The sequence below is a fragment of the Doryrhamphus excisus genome, linkage group LG9 (genome assembly GCF_037039965.1).
Source record: "Doryrhamphus excisus strain RoL-2023G ecotype Guam linkage group LG9, RoL_Dexc_Guam_v1.1, whole genome shotgun sequence".
In the NCBI taxonomy this organism is placed as follows: domain Eukaryota; kingdom Metazoa; phylum Chordata; class Actinopteri; order Syngnathiformes; family Syngnathidae; genus Doryrhamphus; species Doryrhamphus excisus.
In genome coordinates this window covers 20793456-20818717 of record NC_136365.1, presented here as the reverse complement: position 1 = coordinate 20818717, position 25262 = coordinate 20793456, and the positions used below count along the sequence as shown (strand labels likewise).

General features: G+C 37.5%; 2 protein-coding genes across 3 annotated transcripts; one reads left to right on the top strand and one right to left on the bottom strand.

Annotated features, from left to right (window-relative positions):
- Positions 1–236: 236 nt before the first annotated feature.
- prmt9 (protein arginine methyltransferase 9) lies at positions 237–16004 on the top strand. Of its 2 annotated transcripts, XM_078793610.1 has the most exons (15): positions 237–490; positions 598–664; positions 827–1026; positions 1113–1261; positions 2445–2681; positions 3704–3871; positions 3946–4048; positions 4115–4224; positions 4297–4489; positions 6293–6476; positions 9084–9753; positions 11192–11345; positions 11409–11531; positions 12747–12996; positions 15073–16004. In XM_078793610.1, the coding sequence occupies exons 3-14, from the start codon at positions 829–831 to the stop codon at positions 12972–12974; spliced, it is 2517 nt and encodes an 838-aa protein (XP_078649736.1). In that variant the 5' UTR covers positions 237–490; positions 598–664; positions 827–828; the 3' UTR covers positions 12975–12996; positions 15073–16004. The 2 variants fall into 2 exon arrangements, with proteins under 2 accessions (XP_078649736.1, XP_057902014.2); XM_058046031.2 differs by having other exon boundaries at positions 237–664.
- On the bottom strand, positions 13048–20741 carry tmem184c (transmembrane protein 184C). The gene is made up of 10 exons (XM_058046042.2): positions 20173–20741; positions 19043–19173; positions 18923–18959; positions 18642–18847; positions 18487–18561; positions 16069–16162; positions 15877–15989; positions 15696–15795; positions 15353–15524; positions 13048–15283 (listed from the first exon to the last, which is right to left on the bottom strand). Exons 1-10 carry the CDS (start codon positions 20296–20298, stop codon positions 14988–14990), a joined length of 1350 nt encoding a protein of 449 aa, XP_057902025.2. The 5' UTR covers positions 20299–20741; the 3' UTR covers positions 13048–14987.
- Positions 20742–25262: the final 4521 nt, after the last annotated feature.

Sequence of the window (25262 nt, the reverse complement as noted above, 5' to 3'; positions counted from 1 at the left end):
ATTAAGCCCTTAACAAACGCATATTTGTATACATAAAAAATGACTCTGAAATATACATAATTATCCATACACAATGTTGTTTTTTTCAAGACGCTTCACACTATTTGAACGTTTGTTCAAATAGTCCAGACTAACGATTTGCAAACCGATGCTGCTTGACATTTTACGGAAGTTATCCTGATCTATTAGCAATCTTTGATTTTCCAAATCCGTTTGCCCTTTTTAAATCTCTCGATTGAAATCACAACTTGGCACCGTGACAACGTGGCGGTTACAATATATATGCTTTTAAGTTAATGATTTACTAAATACGATACGTTATATTTGTCCTTTCAAGTGTTTGTTTTGTACATGAAACTAAATTGTAGCCACGGAACTTTTGATTTGTCACATGTTTATACCCGAGCCCATTTCCTGGCGGAAACCAAGTAGCAAACATGCTATTAGCTCCGATTTACAGTCTGTTTAAGTGCAGCTATTGTATCTGGCGGTAAGTTGATGTAGTCATTTTATTTTATCCCACGGCAGGATGCTGAAAGCGTTGCTGAGACGCATTTTGAAGGACTGAATGTGTGCGTTTTTGATGCGTCAATAAAGCGTCGTTCAAGTCCCGCACTGTGGTTCTCCATTCAAGATCACTGCGCTGTGATCTAAACTCGCAACAGTAAGTCAGCGTCAACAATGATGTCGTTCAGTATTTACTGTCAAGTTATGATTGGTTGCTACTAAAATGATGTCACTATGTAGTGGCCATGGTGCTCAACTGCAGAGAGTAGCAGGCGTTTAGCGCGCACAGTGATGTGTTATAGTCCAGACTTCTTTACAGGGATGCCTAATGCCAGTGCCAGGCCAAAGCATGGCAGGAGGACCCGAAGACGCCGCAGAGAGGACCCCGCCAGGAACGAGCTGGTGTCCAGTTCCCTCGAAAGCGCCCAGCAGTGCCTCTTCAGCCAGGATTATGGAACCGCATTCGTGCACTACCTCCTGGTGCTCAACCTGGCGCCGGAGTTTAAAGACTTTGCCAGGGTAATGTCCGGTAAAACCCCAAAACCTTCAAAGGTCCACCTTGCACAGGCAGTCAGTATTGTTGTTGTTGTTGTTGTCGCTGACAGGAGTCCTTCCGGTTCACTCTCTTTAAATGGGCGGATGAGCTGGACTCGGTGGGGCGCATTCAGGACCTGTTCAGCTGCTACGAGCAAGCGCTGGAGCTCTTCCCCGCCGACGAGGTCATCCTGAACAGCATGGGTGAACATTTATTCAGGTATTCGCCGCCATATTAGATTAGATTGTACTACAATGGGGGAATTTAATTTTTATTTTTAGCCCTTTGTATTGACTTGTGGACTCCTGTAGAGCAGCTACACACAATAACGCACACAGAAAACTATCTAGATCTTCCAGAATCTGTAAATATTACCGTATTTTCCGGACTATATGTTGCACTTTTTTCATAAGTTGGCTGTTCCTGCGACTTATACTCCAGAGCGACTTATGTATGCTTTTTTATACCTTAATTATGCATTTTTGACCTTGTGTGACTTATACTCCTGTGCGACTTATGTATGTTTTTTTCTACCTAATTATGCATTTTTGGCCTTGTGCGACTTATGTATGTTTTTTTCTACCTAATTATGCATTTTTGACCTTGTGCGACTTATACTCCAGTGTGACTTACGTATGTTTTTTTCTACCTAATTATGCATTTTTGGCCTTGTGCGACTTATGTATGTTTTTTTCTACCTAATTATACATTTTTGACCTTGTGCGACTTATACTCCAGTGAGACTTATGTATGTTTTTTTTGTACCTAATTATGCATTTTTGGCCTGGTGCGACTTATACTCCACTGCGACTTATGTATGTTTTTTTCTACCTAATTATAAATTTTTGACCTTGTGCGACTTATACTCCAGTGCGACTTATGTATGTTTTTTTGTACCTAATTATGCATTTTTGACCTTGTGCGACTTATGCTCCAGTGCGACTTATGTATGTTTTTTCTACCTAATTATGTATTTTTGGCCTTGTGCGACTTATACTCCAGTGCGACTTACGTATGGTTTTTTTTTCTACCTAATTATGCATTTTTGGCATGGTGCGACTTATACTCCAGTGCGACTTACGTATGTTTTTTTTTCGACCTAATTATGCATTTTTGGCCTGGTGCGACTTATACTCCAGTGCGACTTATGTATGTTTTTTTCTACCTAATTATGCATTTTTGACCTTGTGCGACTTATACTCCAGTGCGACTTATGTATGTTTTTTCTACCTAATTATGTATTTTTGACCTTGTGCGACTTATACTCCAGTGCGACTTATGTATGTTTTTTTCTACCTAATTATGCATTTTTTACCTTTTGCGACTTATGTATGTTTTTTTCTAGTCTTATCCAAGTCCTCCATCTTAAATGTGTAATTGTGACCTATCATGTCCAAACCAGAATGGGCTTTCGAGATGAAGCAGCGGGCCACTTCTTCAAAGCCCTCAAACTGAAGCCCGATTACCCGGAAGCCAGGGAGAACTTCTACCGGGTGGCAAACTGGCTGGTAGAGCGCTGGCACTTCCTCATGCTCAATGACCATGGGAGGAACCGCAAATACCAGCAGGCCATCCAGAAGGCTGTGCGGGGGGGCTGCAGCACAGTGCTGGACATCGGTACCGGTACCGGAATCCTTGGGTGAGATGCGGACGCTTTTTTTCTGACGACGTTGTCTTTGAACCGAAGCCGACCCCACTCTGAATAGATATATACAGGCAGTTGATGTTTGCTAAATACAAGGATGAAGAGTCTTGAACCAGTTATGATGTGCTATATATATCACTATATTGACACTTACTATGGTACCCATTATGGCATTGGATGCTCATATCACCTCCTACTTTGGTACGTGACAAATAAAATAAAACTAAAAAAAGCAAAATTAATAAAGTTAAAAAAATTTAAAACTATATTAGAAAAGCAGAAAGTGAACAAATGTAACAGTTACTGATTGTAAAAGTGGTAGGATTTAATAATAATAATAATTATTTATATTCATAAATAATGGTACCCATTACATCATTGTATGGTCGTATCACCTCGTACTTTGGTACCTGACAAAAATAAATAAATTAATAAAATAATTAAAATTGTATTAGGAAAACAGGAAGTGAGTTCAGTACATGACAAAAATTCATTAATTAATCAAATAAAGTAAAAAAAATAAAATAATTGAAATTATACTAGGAAAGCAGGAAGTGATCAAATGTAACGGTCAAATGTGATGGTCATATCACCTTGTACTTCGGTACGTGACAAAAAAAATAAATAAAGAAAGAAATAATAATAAAATAAAGTTTAAAAAAAACCTTGCATTTTAGGAAAGCAGGAAGTGAACAAATGTAACGGTTACTGATTGTAACGGTAATCATCTCCATTTTGTAATGGTACCCATTATGTCATTATATGGTCACATCACCTTGTACTTGACAAAAAATAAATAATAATAAAAAAAATCATTATATTAGGAAAGCAGGAAGTGAACAAATGTAACAGTGATTGTAAAAGTACCAAATGGAGGGGTAGGATTTAATAAGCTTTGCTTCTTCCTACTCCTTTTGGACATGTGGAACTGTGAACTGATTATGGGATGCATTCAATTGTAATCTGATGCATGTTCAAATGAAATAAAACCATTTTCTCCTTCTGGTTGGTTCCAGCATGTGCGCAAAGAAGGCGGGGGCGGCCGAGGTGTACGCCTGCGAGCTCTCCAAGACCATGTACGAGTTGGCCTGCGATGTGGTGACTGCCAACGGGATGGACGGCGCCATCAAGATCCTCCATATGAAGTCTCTGGAGATGGAGGTGCCCAAGGACATCCCCCACAGGTACATATCTCTTGCGTTTACTCCTCAGATATAAACACTCCTCCACCGTTTTGACTGTCTGTCGGCCCCGTCAGAGTGACACTGGTGGTGACGGAGACGGTGGACGCCGGATTATTTGGAGAAGGCATCATAGAGAGTCTCATCCATGCCTGGCACCACCTCCTGCTCCCTCCACGGGTAGAAACATCCGTTCTGTCGCTAGCAGGAAGTGATAGTATAAATTGATGCTGTTATGTTCTACAGACTAAAGAGACGGAATCGAAGGAGGCGTCTGAGACCGGTCGTGTGATCCCCGCCGGAGCCACCGTGTTCGCCATGGCTGTGGAGTGCCTTGAGATCCGCCGCCATAACAAGTACGCATAACAAGCGCGCCCTTATCGTATTTACTGTACAGTACAGTCATTGACTGTAAATTTTGTCCACAGGCTTTGCGTGTCAGAAGTGGGCGGTCTCTCCATGACCGAGGCGGAGCATCTCCGCAGTCCAGTGAGCTGCAGCCCCGAACCGGACGACTCCATGGAGCCTTACACCACCGAGAGACTCAGCAGACTGCCGGGAGGTTACACGGCCCTCACCGATCCGCTCACCGTCCTCCATATTGATTTCAATGATGTGCAGGTGAGCCACGCCCATTTGGCAAAGTGAAAGTTAAGCTTCAAATGTATCTTTTCACAAAAAGACTTTTTTTTATTGTTGAGAACTGGTTTGCATGTTCTCCCCGTGCATGCGTGGGTTTTCTCCGGGTACTCCGGTTTCCTCCCACATTCCAAAAACATGCTAGGTTAATTGGCGACTCCAAATTGTCCATAGGTATGAATGTGAGTGTGAATGGTTGTAGGAAGTTCAAATTAATTATTACTAATAATTAAGTACTAATTTGTTATTATTTATTTAATTAGTTATTATTTATTATTTTTTATTATTTTTTAATTAGTTATTATTATTATTTTTATAATAATTATTATTATTAAATTAGTTGTTATTATTAAATAATGATAAAATAATTATTAAATTGAATTATTAAATTGAATTATTAAATTGAATTATTAAATTGAATTATTAAATTTAATTATTAAATTTAATTATTAAATTAAATTGTTAAATGTAATTATTAAATTAGTTATTAATTGCAATTAATTAAGTGCAATTAACTATGAATTATTAAATAACTATTTTCATACAGGGCTGCACTGTGGACGAGTGGTTAGCATGCAGGCCTCGCAGCTAGTAGACCCGAGTTCAGGTATGAATGTGAGTGTGAATGGTTGTAGGAAGTTCAAATTAATTATTGCTAATAATTAAGTACTAATTTGTTATTATTATTCAATTATTACATGAAATTATCACATGAAATTATTAAATTATTATTAAATTATTATTAAATTATTATTAAATTATTATTAAATTATTATTAAATTATTATTAAATTATTATTAAATTATTATTAAATTATTATTAAATTATTATTAAATTATTATTAAATTATTATTAAATTATTATTAACTGCAATTAATTAATTGTAATTAATTACTGATTATTAAACAATTATTTTTCATGCAAGGCTGCACTGCGGACGAGTGGTTAGCACGCAGGCCTCACAGCTAGGAGACCCGAGTTCAATTCCACCCTTGTGGAGTTTGCATGTTCTCCCCGTGCATGCGTGGGTTTTCTCCGGGTACTCCGGTTTCCTCCCACATTCCAAAAACATGCTAGGTTAATTAGCCACTCCAAATTGTCCATAGGTATGATAAGACAGCTGGGATAGGCTCCAGCACCTCCACGACCCTCATGTGTATATATATAGGATAAGCAGTAGAAATGAATGAATGAATGAAAGAACTGTACTGATTACTAAAGAACGGAAAAAGTTCATAAAAAATGGACGGTACCTTCCGTGGAAAAAGTTTAGACGCCCCAGATTTAAGATGTCGATGTTGGGCTTTATTGAGTCATTCTTTTCACAAGTCACAAATTAACGTAAATACGTTTTGTCAACGAGTCTCCCGCCCTGAGCTGATATGATGAATAGCAGGACTAATTAATTCCCCAACAACGATTAATTCATACGTATTGCTCTCCTGGAACAAACACGTTGGCTGAATAATATTTTTGCGTCATCAGCGGCTCCTCGGCGAGGCCTGCAGGATTTATTAGCTCCTCGTGGATGAGCGACGCCTAGCTAAGCTTGTTATTATTAACATGTTTATCCCGACTTGTGATGCAATTGGACTGCAGACAAGTCAACTTTTATTTATTCATCCCCCATCATGCACTGGCAAAAAATGACTAAATCATACGGATATAGTCATAAATAATATTGAGTTTTTTAGTTTTTTTCTGATTAATTAAAAGTTTGAAAATACAACTTTAGCAAAACCGTAACTTTTGTGCATAAAATGAGACTTTTTCCACGTGCCGCAGGAGCTGGAGGGGCTGACTTCCAGGCCGGTGCAGCGGGTTCGAATCCCGGTGGTGCAGCGCGGTGAGCTGGACGCCCTGGCCGTGTGGTTCCAGCTCCACCTGGACGAGGACAGCAGTTTGTCCACGGGACCCCAGGAGGACACCTGCTGGGAGCAGGCCATCTACCCCGAGCACTGTGCCAAGGGTAAATATATATTTCACATTTATTTACAGTATGCGGCACTGCAAAATGGAGATGATAAATAAGAATTACCAAAATTAAATAGTTTAATTTTTTTTTAATTTTTTTAATTTTTTTTAATTTTTGTAATTTTATGTACTTTTTAATTTTTATTATTATTATTATTATTATTATTATAAGTAATTATAATTTTAATTATAAGTATTATAAGTAATTTTGATTTCTATATTGATTATTATAAATGCGGCCCCAATCAAGTTAATTACTGTAGTCATTACATTCACATTTATTTACAGTATGCGGCACCGCAAAATGGAGATGATAAATAAGAATTACCAAAATAAAATAGTAAAAATAAATCTAATTATTAATAAATTAAATGTCTCCCACATCAAAATATATACCTCATAATCTTTGCAGTTGAGTATAAAATGCCATTATCAAAGCATTGTATGAGCAATTCTTTATTTTTATTTTTTTAATTTTTACATTTTTGTAATTTTTATGTAATGTTAAATTTAAAAAATTTTTTTAATTATTATTATTTTTTAAAGTAATTTTGATTTCTATATCGATCATTATAAATGCTGCCCCAATCAAGTTCATTCACATTTATTTACAGTATGCGGCACCGCAAAATGGAGATGATAAATAAGAACTACCAAAATAAAATAGAAAGAATAAATCAAATTATTAATAAATTAAATATCTCCCACAGTCAAAATATATACCTCATACTGTCTGCTGTTGAGTATAAAAATGCCATTATGAAAGCATTGTATGAGAATTTTTATTATTTTTAATTTTTTTTAAATATTTTAAAATATTTTGTATTTGTTGTATTATTTTTTTTAAGTAATTTTGATTTCTATATTGATAATTATAATGCTGCCCCAATCAAGTTCATTACTGTAGTCATTCAACGGCCTTACCAGTACTTTATTGAAGCATTTCCACGTTTGACCACTAGAGGTCACTGGTTCCCCGTAGACAACAACCCTCCCAAATATACCATGTAGTCAGAAGCTAATTGCCTCAGACGTGCAGCCGGCGTGGCAGCGCGTCAACCGCCATCCAGACGGCAGCAACCGCCGCCGTCGTCAGGGGGGGGGGGGGCATCCGCCGACATCCACGTCCATCACCGACATCCGCTGTTTATTTGTGAGCCCCCTGATCGCCTGTGACACCCTTTAGAGATCATGAAATTCTTATAAGGCGGAATAAATATGCATCGCCTCCAAATCCAAAACATGGCTGACAAGGCGTGACGTGAACAGATGTTATTCCTGCTGGAATCACCTCCTAATAAATACCCCCCCCCCAACCCCCCCTCACTCCTCCCTGTTCGTGTGCCATGGCCCATTGCATCTCATTGCTCTCCTTCCTTCCCACTTTTCCACGCCTTAGATTCCATTTCATTTACAATTGTAATTGTATTTATGCAATGATGTCATCATTATGGCTCAGTCAATATTCATAATAATACTTTATTTATTTATTGGAATGTATTCTTTATAAACTTTTATATATACTTTTGTTTATTATTTACTGAAATTAAGATGTTAGAGCAAAAACTGCTTCTTGGACAAAGGTTCACCACTGCTTTCGCCATTTGTGGGTAATGGCTCTCACTGTGGTTTGCTGGAGTCCCAAAGCTTTAGAAATGGCTTTTTCAGACTGATAGATCTCAATTAAGATCAGTTTGTTAATTAATATTGTATGTTGCTTTAATAGGGCTGCACGGCGGTCATGTGGTTAGTGCGCAGGCCCCACAGTTTGGAGACCCGGGTTCAATTCCACTCTCGGCCATCTTTGTGTGGAGTTTGCATGTTCTCCCCGGGTTTTCTCCGGGTACTCCGGTTTCCTCCCACATTCCAAAAACATGCTAGGTTAATTAGCAACTCCATGAAATGTTTTTTTTTGCATGTTGAACTCGCACTGGTACATGTTTGTATATTTCTCAATCCAATTTTTCCATTCCAAACCACAAATGTTAACAAATGACATGTTTTTTTTACGTTTACAATTATAAATGAGGCCGCACGGTAGATAAGTGGTTAGCATGCAGGCTCCACAGCTAGGAGACCCATGTTCAATTCCACCCTCTGCCATCTCTGTGTGGAGTTTGCATGTTTTCCCGTGTATGCGTGGGTTTTATCCGGGTACTCCTCCCACATTCCAAAAACATGCTAGGTTAATTAGCGACTCCAAATTGTCCATAGGTATGAATGTGAGTGTGAATGGTTGTTTGTCTATATGTGCCCTGTGATTGGCTGGCCACCAGTCCAGGGTGTACCTGGACCCTCGTGAGGATAAGCAGTAGAAAATGAATGAATGATGTTTTGTTGTTCTGCAAATTTGGAGTGGTCAGACCGGAGCAGGAGGGGATAGAAAAGAAGAAAAAAGAAAACAGAGGGGGGGGGCATTTTTAGACAAAATGTCTAAACAACGATGCCACAATGATGCTACTCCGGTTTCCTCCCACATTCCAAAAACATGCTAGGTTAATTAGCGACTCCAAGTTGTCCATAGGTATGAATGTGAGTGTGAATGGTTGTTTGTCTATATGTGCCCTGTGATTGGCTGACTGTTATGATTGTTCTCCTGCAGGTTTCCTCCTAAAGCCTGGAGATGATCTCATCGTGGAAGTGTCCTGCAAGGACGCCTACTTGAGGCTCTGCAGTGTTGCCGTACTACGGGACGGACAGGAGATCCATTTAGGCAAGTACCCAAACCCGTGGAACTCCACAAGCCTTGTCCCCAACCCGGAATTGGACCTGTGCAGCGCTCTGGCCTCGTTACAAACGGACCAAAACCATCACAAAGACCTCTGCATGCTGGAATGCTCAGAAATGGCGCTCCTGAACAATTCCGACTACCATCAACGCTTCGGCAGTGCTTTGTCCAAGCTAGTGGCCCGGCTAAGGAACGGATCCCAAAGTCCGGGACTTGGCGTCCAACCCGAACCTGCAGAGCTTCTCTACGTTCTGGATGTGTCAGAGGGTTTCTCGCTGCTGTCCCTCATGGCTGCCGGCCAAGGCCAAGTGAAAGCCTTCAGCTCCGTGGAGAAGAGCAAGCAACAGGATGTTCTCAAGAGGCTGGCTCGGGCCAATCGCATCCCGGAGCAGAATTTGGAGTTCTGGCTCAGCCACACGGAGGACGACCAAGGGGTTCTGCAACGACCTTCCAGGGAGAAACTGTGGAGTGCCATCATGCTGGACTGTGTGGAGACCTGCGGCCTCGTGAGGCAGAAACTGATGGAGAAGGCATCTTTGGCCAGGTACATCATGCGTGTTGGGACATTAGGTTCCGCTTGTTTGGATAGCAAAACTAGAGTTTTTACCATAAAAAAATTATTTTATGACCTTATGGTACCCATTATGTCATTGGATGGTCATATCACCTCGTACTTAGGTACGGGACAAAAAATAATAATTATAATTATTTATAATTATATATATTTTAATTATAATTTAAAATAATTAAAATAACAATTTTTTTTAATTTACTTAAATTTAGTTTAGTTAGTTACGTTTTTTATTTTGTTAATTTGTTTTTTATTTTTGTTAATTTATTTTAATTTTGTTAATTTGTGATTAAGTTTTTTATTTTTGTTAATTTGTTATTTTCATTTTGCTATTTGTTAATGAAATTCAAATTTTGTTGTTTACTATATTTATTTATTATATATTTATTGTTTATTATATATTTATTGTTTATTATTTTTAATTTAAATTCAAATAACAAAATTAAAATAACAAATTAACAAAATTAAAAAAACAAATTAACAAAAAATAATTATTCAAATTTAAAATTTAAATAACAACATTAAAATAACAAATTAACAAAATTAAAATAAAAATTAACAAAAAATAATTATTTAAATTTAAATAACAACATTAAAATAACAAATCAACAAAATTTTTTAATTTACTTAAATTTAGTTTAGTTAGTTAAGTTTTTTATTTTGTTAATTTGTTTAAGTTTTTTATTTTTGTTAATTTATTTTAATTTTGTTAATTTGTGATTTTAAGTTTTTTATTTTTGTTAATTTGTTATTTTCATTTTGCTATTTGTTAATGAAATTCAAATTTTGTTGTTTACTATATTTATTTATTATATATTTATTGTTTATTATATATTTATTGTTTATTATTTTTAATTTAAATTCAAATAACAAAATTAAAATAACAAATTAACAAAATTAAAATAACAAATTAACAAAAAATAATTATTCAAATTTAAAATTTAAATAACAACATTAAAATAACAAATTAACAAAATTAAAATAACAAATTAACAAAAAATAAAGAACTTAAAATAACTAACAAAAATAAAAAACTTAAACTATATTAGGAAAGCAGGAAGTGAACAAATCTCCATCTCCATTTTGTAATGGTACCCATTATGTCATTATATGGTCACATCACCTTGTACTTGACAAAAAATAAATAATAATAAAAAATTAATGATATTAGGAAAGCAGGAAGTGAACAAATGTAACAGTTAGTGATTGTAAAAGTACCAGATGGAGGGGTAGGATTTAATAAGCTTTGCTTCTTCCTACTCCTTTTGGACATGTGGAACTGGGAACTGATTATGGGATGCATTCAATTGTAATCTGATGCATGTTCAATTGAAATAAAACCATTAGCATTAGCATTAGCATTACCTTCGGTGTGTTCAAATCTGTGATCTTGCCGTGTTTGTGTTCCAAGATGCCTCCTGGAGCGTGGAGGACGCGTATTCCCACATAAGCTGGTGGTGCACGGCATGCTGGTGGAGTCGGACACGCTGCTGCTAGAAAGCGCCGTGCAGGGTCACGAGCCCACGCTGGGATTCAACATAGCCCCTTTTATCAACCAGTTTACGGTAAGTGGACTACGCCATCTCCATGGCAACGTGGACTACTACGGACGTTTGTTTCCGCTTCAGGTTCCGGTCCATGTCTTTCTGGATTTCTCCACCTTGGCGTGCCGTCACCTCAGTGAGGCGGTGGAGCTCTTCGTGCTGGACCTTATGGATGCTAATGCTAACTACACCAACAGAGAAGTCCGGGTAGGTCGTACGGGTTCCTCTTGCAGATTGGATGTTGCTAATAAAATATTCTAAATAAAAATATCAATATATTCTAAAATAAAATATTCTATATTATCTATAATAATATAATAAATATTATATAATACTAATACTCTAAAATACTATCACAAAAGTATGGAATCCTACTTTGCAGAAGCAATTAACGCAATAAACGAAGAATGATTATAAAAAATAAAATATTCTAAATAAAAATATTAATATATTCTAAAATAAAATATTCTATTCTATTCACATCCAGAGGGCTCAAATAATGTTATAACGTTTTCTATGCTCAAACTATGACAATATTCTATATACAAAATACTATGTATATTATGTAATAATATAATAATACTATAATAATATTTTATATACTATATATATATTATATAATACTATAAAATACTGTGACAAAAGTAAGGAAAGTAAGCAATAAACGAAGAATGATTGTAAAAAATAAATAAATAAAATATTCTAAATAAAAATATTAATATTAATTTAATTAATATTAATTTAAATACTATAATAATATTTTATCTAATATATAATACATATATTATATAATACTATAAAATACTATGACAAAAGTAAGGAATCCTACTTTGCAGAAGCAATTAACGCAATAAACGAAGAATTATTGTAAAAAAAATAAAATATTCTAAATAAAAATATTAATATACATTTAATTATTAATATAAATTTAAATACTATAATATTTTATATAATATATATTATACAATACTAACACTATGACAAAAGTAAGGAATCCTACTTTGCAGAGGCAGTTAACGCAATAAACGAAGAATGATTGTAAAAAAAATTAAATATTCTAAATAAAAATATTAATATAAATTTTATTAATATAAATTTAAATACTATAATATTTTATATAATATATATTATACAATACCAACACTATGACAAAAGTAAGGAATCCTACTTTGCAGAGGCAATTAACGCAATAAACGAAGAATGATTGTAAAAATAAATAAATAAATATAATATATAAATAAAAATATTATATATAAATAAAAATATTCTAAAAAAACAGCCACTGATGACGCAATACTAAAAACCAGTATTCTACAAAAGTAGGCCACTCAGCTAATATCAATCATGTGCATCAAAGGTAAGCAATACATGCAGTAGAAAACAAGGTATTCCACCAAAGTACTGCGTTCTTATCCTCCTCAGGTCCAGGCTACGTCTCCGGGCCGAATTACCGCCATTCCCTTCTGGTACCACATCTTCTTGGACGAAGACATCAGCGTCAGCACCCTCAGTCCCAACTCCCACTGGAAGCAGGCGGCCGTCGTGCTGCAGCAGCCGCTGGAGGTTCGGGCGGGAGAGGAGGTCCGCCTGTCTGTGAAGGTCCACAACAGCACCATATCCATTATGGCGGCGGTGGTGGTGGTGGCGTGATGCTGCCTTAATCACGGTGGAGGTGCGGTACCTTTTCAAGTGTTTTTAAGTGGGCTGGCTTATGACGGCTTACTTGTGTTTTATTGTCAGTTTTATTGTAAAAAATAAAAGCTGTGTAAGGCATTGGACAGGATACAGGATATGACTTAACACAATTAGTAACACTCGTTTTACATGTCGGTATCCCTTCAAGTCAGCAACCAATCACATTCAATGGCTTAGGGCGGAGCTAAAAATGACCAAGTTCAATTTGAGTCTGGACGTAAAACTTAACGTAAATTATACAATTGTAAAATTCTAACCTATAATTCAAATAAATCCCATAATTACCAGGACATTTATTCCCTTGATGAGTGTATATACGCTCATTAAATTCGTCACACGGGAACTTAACACTTAACAAAATATACAGACACATACCAATACAAGTTTTAAACTCTTTTAGAGTTATCTCATAATGCATTACATTTGAACAACACATTCATTGGGTACTGCATTGACGTCAGCCTCCCTCTGGTAAGCAGATATAGCATTGCCGCACCAACCATCCATTTTCTATGCTGATTTGAACTTGTGTTGGTACATGTTTTAGTATATCTCTCAGGTATACCTTTTGGAGTGTTAAGTTGCTGTGTGATGAGTTTAGTGTTATTTGTAGTCAGTCTGTTGTATTGAGTACTGACCTGCAACAAGCTAGTCCTGTCGTGTCATTAAATTCGTCACACAGAAACTTAACACTCCATAGGTATACTTGAGAAAATATACAAACACATACCAATACAAGTTTAAAAATGGGGAGAGGGGGGGAAACAACTCTTTTCGAGTTATCCCATAATGCATTACATTTGAACTACACATTCATTGGGGTACTGCATTGACGTCAGCCTCCCTCTGGTAGGCAGATATAGCATTGCCGCACCAACCATCCATTTTCTATACTGATTTGAACTTGTGATTGGAACATGTTTGTATATATATATTTCTCAGGTCTACCTTTTGGAGTGTTAAGTTGCTGTGTGATGAGTTTAGTGTTATTTGTAAGATGACACGGCGAGTCAGCGTGTCATATTGAGTACTGACCTCCTGCAACAAGCTAGTCGTGTCGTGTCATTAAATTCGTCACACAGAAACTTAACACTCCATCGGTATACCTGAGAAAATATACAAACACATACCAATACAAGTTAAAAAATGGGGAGGGGGGGAAACAACTCTTTTCGAGTTATCCCATAATGCATTACATTTGAACTACACATTCATTGGGGTACTGCAATGACGTCAGCCTCCCTCTGGTAGGCATATATAGCATTGCCGCACCAACCATTCATTTTCTATGCTGATTTGAACTTGTGTTGGTACATGTTTGTATATCTCTCAGGTATACCTTTTGGAGTGTTATCCCATAATGAACAACACATTCATTGGGGTACTGCATTGACGTCGGCCTCCCTCTGGTAGGCAGATATAGCATTGTCGCACCAACCATCCATTTTCTATGCTGGTTTGAACTTGTGTTGGTACATGTTTGTGTATATATATATCTCAGGTATACCTTTTGGAGTATTAAGTTGCTGTGTGATGAGTTTAGTGTTATTTGTAAGATGACACGGCGAGTCAGCCTGCTGTATTGAGTACTGACTTCCGGCAACAAGCAAGTCGTGAGTTGATGATTGGCTCCTGTTAAAGAGACGCCAAGTCCTTACTCGTGCACGCCCTAATATGCTAATTTATAACCCGAAATTTAGTCTGTCCAGCTTATACACTGGAATTTACGGTAATTTCTGACCAGAAGAGATATTGTAATAGATCCTTATCGTTTTCTGCAAATGCATATTCATACTTTGTGGAATTTTCTAAATGTTTGTCAATATTGGCCGCACCCGATCGAAGCTTAAAGTAGTGTAGTAGTGCCATAACCTCATGGAACATTCTTCCAGCTATCACAGGCAACTGTTGAACAAGTTCAGTCACTGGGTCCCGCCCAACCGTGTTACTAAGTGATGACATAATCCGCTAAGTGATGACGATCAGGTCTGCGTGCGCCGCTTCTTCGGCTGCGTCGTTCTCTTCAGGCCTGGCCTCGTGTCCTTCTTCCCAGTTTGCGTCGCTGAGCCCGGCGGGGGCAGACAGAGAGTGCGGCGTCTGGGTACTCCCCATGCCTTCGTACCGGCCCTTGGGTGACACCGGATTGGATGCTGCCTCTGCGATGGCGTCTTGAGAGGCCGACGAGGAGAGGAGGCCCGAGCTTTCGCCGTCGCTCTGCGCCTCGCCAAAGTACGACTTCCTGGGGCGACCCATGACTGTCCTGCCTGTAAAAAAAAAAAAGCATATATAGAAACAAAAATTCCATAAGTTCCATTAGTAAAAGAGCCACTGACCAACATTGCGGACTTGTTCCGAGATGTCGGCCCTGACGTCGGAGATGTCCCACATGGCCATGAAGGAGTCGAAGCACGAGCCCTCCTCAGCCTCCTGGATGTAAGGCTTGTACGTGAAGCTGAAGTGGTGCGCGATGGCCGCCAGGAACATCTCCACGCATATGACGAAATCCTGTAGAGGTGGGGAGGAGAACCGATGACGTTTGACGACTGAGCTTTGTTGCAAAAATATGGAAATCGAGCTCCATCTGCTCCCGTTTGGCGACAATTGCAGCGGAAAGTGCACCTTTATCCAGATCTGCACCATAATGTTTTGGTAGTTGTAGAAATTTTGACTTTTTACCTGTAGTCCCGTAGCCACCGCCTCCACGCTTTGCCAGTCCCATGTGCGTTTTTCCGAAATGATGCCCACTTTGACCAGTAAAGCAATGAGCACGGCTTGCCTGCACCAAAAATGACAAGACACAATTTTTATACACTCTGCTCAATCATAACGTTTATGTTTTAAAACTAAAACCATTTACCAAAATGAGACAAAGACCACCATTTTGACACACAGAAATTTTCCCACGGGTTGGATGGGACTCAGCTCCTCTCGCAGAGCCCGGTAGAACAGCACCAGGCAGTACATGGCAAACTGGATGCACAGAAGACAAAAATGGCCACGGCGACATTAAGCGCAACATTAAACATGCTGTGTTCAATGATCAACCCACCAGCTGTGACATGTTGTTGAAGATCACCAGGTACGTCCAAGCGTTAGTCGAGCTAAAGTTGCCTTCGTCGTACACGTTGCATAGCTGACAGATCCTACAAAAAGGACAGGAAGTCGATAAGACTGATAGTGAGGTGTACCTGAAAAGCATTTTGTCAAGTGACAATATTACAGAAATCAAACTTACATATACCGCACTGGAGTATAAGTCACACAAGGCCAAAAATGCATAATTAGGTAGAAAAAACATACATAAGTCCCACTGGAGTATAAGTCGCACAAGGCCAAAAATGCATAATTAGGTAGAAAAAAACATACATAAGTCGCACAAGGCCAAAAATGCATAATTAGGTAGAAAAAAACATACATAAGTCGCACTGGAGTATAAGTCGCACAAGGCCAAAAATGCATAATTGGGTAGAAAAAAACATACATAAGTCGCACTGGAGTATAAGTCGCACAAGGCCATAAATGCATAATTAAGTAGAAAAAAACATACATAAGTCACACTAGAGTATAAGTCACACAAGGCCATAAATGCATAATTAGGTAGAAAAAAACATACATAAGTCGCACTAGAGTATAAGTCGCATAAGGCCAAAAATGCATAATTAGGTAGAAAAAAAAAACATACATAAGTCACACTGGAGTATAAGTCGCACAAGGCCAAAAATGCATAATTAGGTAGAAAAAAACATACATAAGTCGCACAAGACCAAAAATGCATAATTAGATAGAAAAAAACATACATAAGTCGCACTGGAGTATAAGTCGCACAAGGCCAAAAATGCACAATTGGGTAGAAAAAAACATACATAAGTCGCACTAGAGTATAAGTCGCATAAGGCCAAAAATGCATAATTAGGTAGAAAAAAAAAACATACATAAGTCACACTGGAGTATAAGTCGCACAAGGCCAAAAATGCATAATTAGGTAGAAAAAAACATACATAAGTCGCACAAGACCAAAAATGCATAATTAGATAGAAAAAAACATACATAAGTCGCACTGGAGTATAAGTCGCACAAGGCCAAAAATGCATAATTAGGTAGAAAAAAACATACATAAGTCGCACTGGAGTATAAGTCGCACAAGGCCAAAAATGCACAATTGGGTAGAAAAAAACATACATAAGTCGCACTGGAGTATAAGTCGCACAAGGCCATAAATGCATAATTAAGTAGAAAAAAACATACATAAGTCACACTAGAGTATAAGTCACACAAGGCCATAAATGCATAATTAGGTAGAAAAAAACATACATAAGTCGCACTAGAGTATAAGTCGCATAAGGCCAAAAATGCATAATTAGGTAGAAAAAAAAAACATACATAAGTCACACTGGAGTATAAGTCGCACAAGGCCAAAAATGCATAATTAGGTAGAAAAAAACATACATAAGTCGCACAAGACCAAAAATGCATAATTAGATAGAAAAAAACATACATAAGTCGCACTGGAGTATAAGTCGCACAAGGCCAAAAATGCACAATTGGGTAGAAAAAAACATACATAAGTCGCACTAGAGTATAAGTCGCATAAGGCCAAAAATGCATAATTAGGTAGAAAAAAAAAACATACATAAGTCACACTGGAGTATAAGTCGCACAAGGCCAAAAATGCATAATTAGGTAGAAAAAAACATACATAAGTCGCACAAGACCAAAAATGCATAATTAGATAGAAAAAAACATACATAAGTCGCACTGGAGTATAAGTCGCACAAGGCCAAAAATGCACAATTGGGTAGAAAAAAACATACATAAGTCGCACAAGGCCAAAAATGCATTATTAAGTAGAAAAAAAACACATAAGTCGTACTGGAGTATAAGTCGCACAAGGCCAAAAATGTACAATTAGGTAGAAAAAAACATACATAAGTTGTACTGGAGTATAAGTCGCACAAGGCCAAAAATGCACAATTGGGTAGAAAAAAACATACATAAGTTGTACTGGAGTATAAGTCACAAAGGGCCAAAAATGCATAATTAAGTAGAAAAAAACATACATAAGTCGCACTGGAGTATAAGTCGCACGAGGCCAAAAATGCATTATTAGGTAGAAAAAAAAACATACATAAGTCGCACAAGGCCAAAAATGCATTATTAAGAAGAAAACCCAAATCCATGTATCATAATACTAGAATATTCAAACTGGACTCTGTCTCAAAGTACTTTTGTTAATGAAAACACACAAAAAAGGTATTTGGCCAAAGATAATTAGTTATCATGTTCATGTCCATAAAAATACGAAGTATAATACAGGCTCCATCTTACCCCTGCGACCTTAATGAGGACAAGCGGTATAGAAAATGGATGTATAGTACAATACATATATCGTGTACTAATATGCCTAATGAAATGTGAGGAATGTACTCACACTTGTCAGATACTTAGGAAGAACAAAGGGTGTACTTACAGAGCAATGATAGTCGTGACGGGTCTAACAACGGTGTACTGCAGTACTCCCAGCTTGCACCTTAAAAGTAAAACCCTTTCAAGGAGAATAGAAATGAATAACAAAGATGGCGCTGACACAATCACGCATGTGTTGGCAGTTGAACGTTCACTCACTCTCCCATAGGCCAGGGCGGGCAGCAGCAGAGAGGAGGAAGGTGCTTCTGCTGCTCCTGGACCTCCAGCATCATCACCAGGCTGGGATACTGATTCTCCAGGTAGTTGAGCAGGAAGGTCATGAAGTTGTAGATGACGTAGGCCTCGTAGCATTCTCTGCACGTGTCCACATAAATGGCGATGCTCGGATATTTTAGCGCGATCCACTACAACGTATAAAAAATATGTAAATACATGACATTTTTTTATTTAAAATGAAAGTAAAATAACAATAAGCTTACACTGTCCAAGCTGTAGATTGGCACCATCCATAATATCCTAGGAAGAAAGTACCACATCACAGCAAATTAGTAACAGTAATTTATGATTAATAACGAACGTATGCTTGTTCAAGTGTTTACCTAATGATGGGTTTCTGAAGCTCAGGTTGCGTGTAGTGGACCAAATGCTGGAGGATACCCCATAATGATATGGGGATGGTCATAAAGACGAATATCCCAGCAATGAACCAGGCTTTGTTATGAGTACCAACCTGTCATATTAAAAAAAAACCTTAAATATGGTAATGGTTTGATTTCATTTGAACATGCATCAGATTGCAATTGAATGCATCACATAATCAGTTCACAGTTCCACATGTCCAAAAGGAGTAGGAAGAAGCAAAGCTTATTAAATCCTACCCCTCCATCTGGTACTTTTACAACCAGTAACTGTTATATTTGTTCACTTCCTGCTTTCCTAATATAATGTAAGTTGTTTTTTTGTTTTTTTTAATAAATTTTTAAAATTATTTTTATTTATTTGTTCACTTCCTGCTTTCCTAATATAATTTAAGTTTTTTTGAAAACTTTATTTTATTATTATTATTTTATTGATTTAGTTTTTGTTAAGGTGATATGGCCATACAATGACATAATCGGTCCCATTATTTATTGTTATAAATAATAATAATTATTATTAAATCCTACCCCTGCATCTGGTACTTTTAAAATCAGTAACTGTTACATTTGTTCACTTCCTGCTTTCCTAATATAATTTATTATTTTTTAATATATTTTAAAATTTGTATTAATTTTACATTATATTATTATTTAATTTTTAGTATTTTAATGTTATTTATTTTTTATTTCTATTATATTATATATTAATAATATGCCTTTGGAGACATCATTGATGTATCATTGATGTACAAGTTGAACAGTTTTGGCCCCAGTATTGACCCCTGGGGAACTCCAATATAAATCTCATATAAATATGAGATGGGATACAGTGGGGAAAATAATATTTTGATGTTTGTAAGTTCACTCCATTACAAAAACATGAATAGTCCATATTTTTGTTGCTCCATTTGAAGTGAGACAGAATGAACTTCAATGTTTGGAGGCTGTCACTTGGCAACTGTAACAATGGTAATCATATAACACAATATTTTTGCTAAGCGCCATATAATAACGGTTAATTAAATAGCAGTCTTGAACGCATATAATCTCCCATGATGTACTGCGTACAGGTAATGGCGGCCGACACTCACCTCTGACTTCTGAAGTTCCCAGACGCACAGCGGCAAGACGACGAGCAACAACAAAATATACAACAAAACAACCAAAGGACGAATCCATCTTCTCCAATTCCCACAGGAACACGGCATCTTTGACATGAAGACGCCGGGCCTTTCCGCCAAGTTTTATATCGGTGTTCGCACAACGAACAAAACCGGACACATTTGGCGGTGGCTAAGCTAACAACCACCCCGAGGGAAACGACAAGAAAAGGAAGACTTCTTGCTCACAAGTAAGTAAACGCCTTAATTTCGAAGTTTGATTTCATATAGATAATTATCAATTCATGTGACTCCTATTATGCTAGCTACTGGCTACTAGCTTGCTAGCTATTTTGCCATGTAAACAAACTATGTACACGGTCCATTTTCAGTACTCCATATAAAGTCACTAAACAACAAACGCAGTGTTTAAAGGTATACTTATGTACAACCACACACTCGCATTTATAGTAAATTAAAAGTAGTCAGAAATGAATTTTCTTTCTTGTAAGTCTCAAAGTTTCCGAAGTACTTCCTTTGCTTAGAATGCTTCCGGCTTCTGGTTTTGTGTCCCGCCTTCAATCTCTGATGTGATTGGTGGCGTTCTTCTTGCTTGACCAATCAGTGATGAGGATTTTCTTTTTTATGTGTGGTTGTGCGGTACGTTCTCCAGCAGATGGCGACATTATTTAAGAATTGGTAGGGGACCCTGGGTAAACTTTATTTAGCTCACATTGGGGGAAAATGTCTGTGTTGTAGAAAATGTACTTTACTTTATTTGTATCAAGCAACAAAACAAACATGACTAAAATTTTAAATAAAATTAATAAAGAGTTGTAAATAATACCACTGTAAGAACACATAGTAGTACAAAGAGTCTACTGCTATGTTTGCTGTATTTTTGTTGTATTTATTTTTATTTTTATCTGCTCTTGACAATTTTAAAAATTAATTTACCATGTTGGTGTAATTCTAATTCCATACCTGAATACTTCCTGTGCAGCCAGGATATGGACTCACAATTGTTATCGTCACACTTCAGAAGCTAAGTATGGTTGAGTTAAAGTTCTGAACTTTCATGTTACTTTACTTTTTCCGGAAAATAGTAGTCATATTCCGCATGGTTAGACTTTGGAGGCACGTCAGTATGAATAAGCGGACCTTACGGCGTCAGCAGCCAAAACTTTCCTCCCTGTTTTGCGCCATGGCTCCAGTGGCCCGCAGTCACAGAAATCACTGCTTGTTGCAGGACAGATTGTTCATAAATTTTCAATTCCTCCTTTTGGCTTTTATGAATAAGAAATGGTCCTTGCCACTAGTCATGCGGGAAAGTTGGCGCCATGTTGGATGGCTCAAAGGGAATGCCGTGTACGGTGACGGGAAACCCGGCCAAAGCCATCGGGGCAGGCTGGATAAACATATGTTGTGTTTAATCACACCCAAAAGGTATTTTAGCTCAAAGGATGTGGCGTCCATCCCATTCAGCAATGGAAGTGGGATCAAGTTTGTGGAATTTCTATCAAAGTACCTGACTTGGTGTTGTTGGGGTTTTTTTTTCTTGCTAGTTGAAGTTAAAATTCCAAAAATGTTGCATACAGCGGTGTGGAAACAGTGTTTGCCCCAAAGGCGGACTTGCTGGTGTGTTTTGGACCAGTCTTCCGGGTCCTGAAGCAGCAAAACAGCCCCAGACCATCAAACTACCACCACCATATTTTACTGTTGCTATGATGGGATACACACCCTCCAAAAAGTTCACAGCAAGTCTTCCAGGTCCTGAAGCAGCAAAACAGCCCCAGACCATCACACTACCACCACCATATTTTACTGTTGCTATGATGGGATACACCCTTCCAAAAAGTTCACAGCAAGTCTTCCAGGTCCTGAAGCAGCAAAACAGCCCCAGACCATCACACTACCACCACCACCATATTTTACTGTTGATATGATGGGATACACGCCCTCCAAAAAGTTCACAAGTCTTCCAGGTCCTGAAGCAGCAAAACAGCCCCAGACCACTACCACCACCATATTTTACTGTTGCCATGATGGGATACACGCCTTCAAAAAAAGTTCACTGCAAGTCTTCCAGGTCCTGAAGCAGCAAAACAGCCCCAGACCATCACACTACCACCACCATATTTTACTGTTGATATGATGGGATACACGCCCTCCAAAAAGTTCACAAGTCTTCCAGGTCCTGAAGCAGCAAAACAGCCCCAGACCATCACACTACCACCACCATATTTTACTGTTGCTATGATGGGATACACGCCTTCCAAAAAGTTCACAGCAAGTCTTCCAGGTCCTGAAGCAGCAAAACAGCCCCAGACCATCACACTACCACCACCATATTTTACTGTTGCCATGATGGGATACACGCCTTCAAAAAAAGTTCACTGCAAGTCTTCCAGGTCCTGAAGCAGAAAAACTGCCCCAGACCATCACACTACCACCACCATATTTTACTGTTGCTATGATGGGATACACGCCTTCCAAAAAGTTCACAGCAAGTCTTCCAGGTCCTGAAGCAGCAAAACAGCCCCAGACCATCACACTACCACCACCATATTTTACTGTTGCTATGATGTTCTTTTTCTGAACTGCAGCGTAACTTTTACGCCAGATGTAATGGGACACACACCTTCCAAAAAGTTGGCCTTGGAGCCAGTGTCTTTCTTATGGTGGAGTCATGAACACTGACCTTAACTGGGGCAAGTGAGGCCTGCAGTTCTTTGGATGTTGTTGTGGGGTCTTTTGTGACCTCTTGGCTGAGTCGCCGTTGCGCTCTTGGGGTCATTTTGGTTGGACGGCCACTCCTGGGAAGGTTCACCACTCTTCCATGCTTTTGCTATTTGTGGATAATGGCTCTCACTGTGGTTTGCTGGAGTCCCAAAGCTTTAAAAATGGCTTTATAACCTTTCCCAGACTGATGGGTCTAAGTTAATCTCAGTTAATTAATGTTTTAATAGGGAGGCAATGACTTTGTTGGATGATCCGAAATATTTAAGTGTGACAAACATGCCACAAAATAATAAATTAGGAAAGGGGACATATATTTTTTCACATAACTGTATGTATTTATATGAATTTCCAATAGAAAAACTGTAATTGTAAGACTATGAAAATATGTTTCAATTGATTGGTTGACATTTGGCTTGTCACGCTAATCAGTAAATCAATTAATTGCACGATAAACTAAAACAAACGTGATCATTTTGCCGGCCTCAATATATTATATTTCTATTATATATCCAGTGCATGCGATCATTCTAGGCTTGTTAATGAAAAAAAAAATGGTGAAAATTCCTGCCGTGTGAACGGACTAAATAACACCATCCCGAGCTTCAATTGATCCTTCTTCTGGCAGCGCACATGATGATCCAGTTTTGGGTGTCAAATTCCCATCATCAAGCAAGCGAGTGAGCGAATGGCTCCCATCCTCTATGTACGGAGATCAGGAAGCCTCGGGGGTTTGCTGGGATCACAGGGCTCAGCAGGTCGCAACGCTCTGCAAAATCATTCCCAGACGTCTTTTTTTTTTTCTCACAGATGCCGAAGGGAAACACACGGAGCCGCCTCCTCCCACTTCCCCCCCGAGGAAGCCACATTAGCAACACGGTGGAAATAGTCTTGTACTGGACGTATATTTATTATCATAAGAAGCAGCGCTAACGTCAGGACAACAATCGGAAAAGAACTTTGGGAATATTATGTACAGATTTAGCCTTTTCTTCTGTACACATGTGCAAAACCTTTAAAAAATGTGTTCACATTCAAACAAACACAGCTTTATACTATGTATACACAAATAGTACTGTATAAGCAGTATAGTTATTTTTCCAGGGAATACATCATAAGGGATAATAAACGTATTGGATGCAGATTAGCATCGTTTGTTTATGTTATGACTTCTTAGAAACACACAAAAAAAGTTATGGTTTGGTACATTTGAACAATGCCAGGGGTGTCCAAAGTGCAGACCGGGGGCCATTGCTGGTCCATGCAATATTCCAATATATTAAAATTGAAAAATCTGAACTAATTTTACGGAAATTAAATCACAATATTAAGAGAAAAATGTAATCTAATTGGGAAAATGTGTACATTTATGAGAATATTGTAACATTATAAGGGAAAAAAAATAATTTTAGTATGAAAGTTGAAACATGAAAGAAACTTTAGCAAAGAAAAGTTAGCATGTTAGAAGAAGTCCAAATATTATGGGAGTAAAGTCATCATTCGAGAAGACAATTTACAAGAAGAAAGAGAAATGCAAAAAGCAGTTGTAGTTTTATAAGAATAAAGTCAAAATATGAAGACAAAAATATGTAATGTAATGAGAAAAATTTATAATTTTATGAGAATAATTTGAGAATAAAATAAGGAAAAATAACATAATTTTAGGACCATAAAGTTGTAATTTTAAAGCATTTTTTTTTTAAAATATACTAAAAAAAAATACTAATATGCAGTTTTTTTAATTGAAATATACCGTATATATAAATACAAAGTACAAAATACAAAAAAGTTTGGACACCCCTGGATTATGTCAGCATGATACTAACTTTAGCTTCATGTTCACCCATCCACTTTTCTGTTAAAAAAAAAAATAGATCAGTCGCAAAACAGAATAAAAAAATGTAAATAATATAATAATAATAATAATAATAAATGGTGTATTCATGTGAATATTAACTTGTATTTATGATGAGTAGCAATTCCAGTTGCAGGCTGTTCTAGCCATCGTACTTTTGATCCGCCTTTGTCATTACAGAGATAAACCAGTCTGAGTAATACTAGCAATTACTACAAAAAAAAACACTTTATAAAAGTGGATATAGTAGGATTATGCTAGCATAAATGATTTATAGCGTTCCTATTTGTAAGGTTTAGTGTTTCCTTCATGGGACCATGTACACCAGGGTTTCCCCAAACGTAGTCATTAGGTGCGTGGTCTCCAAAAGCAAATAGTGCCCGGGTCGAGTAACTGTGTGGCTGTAGGAAACCTCTAATGTGTTATCTTTATCACAGGGCACATATAGACAAACAACCATTCACACCGGAGTAGCATCGTTGTGGCA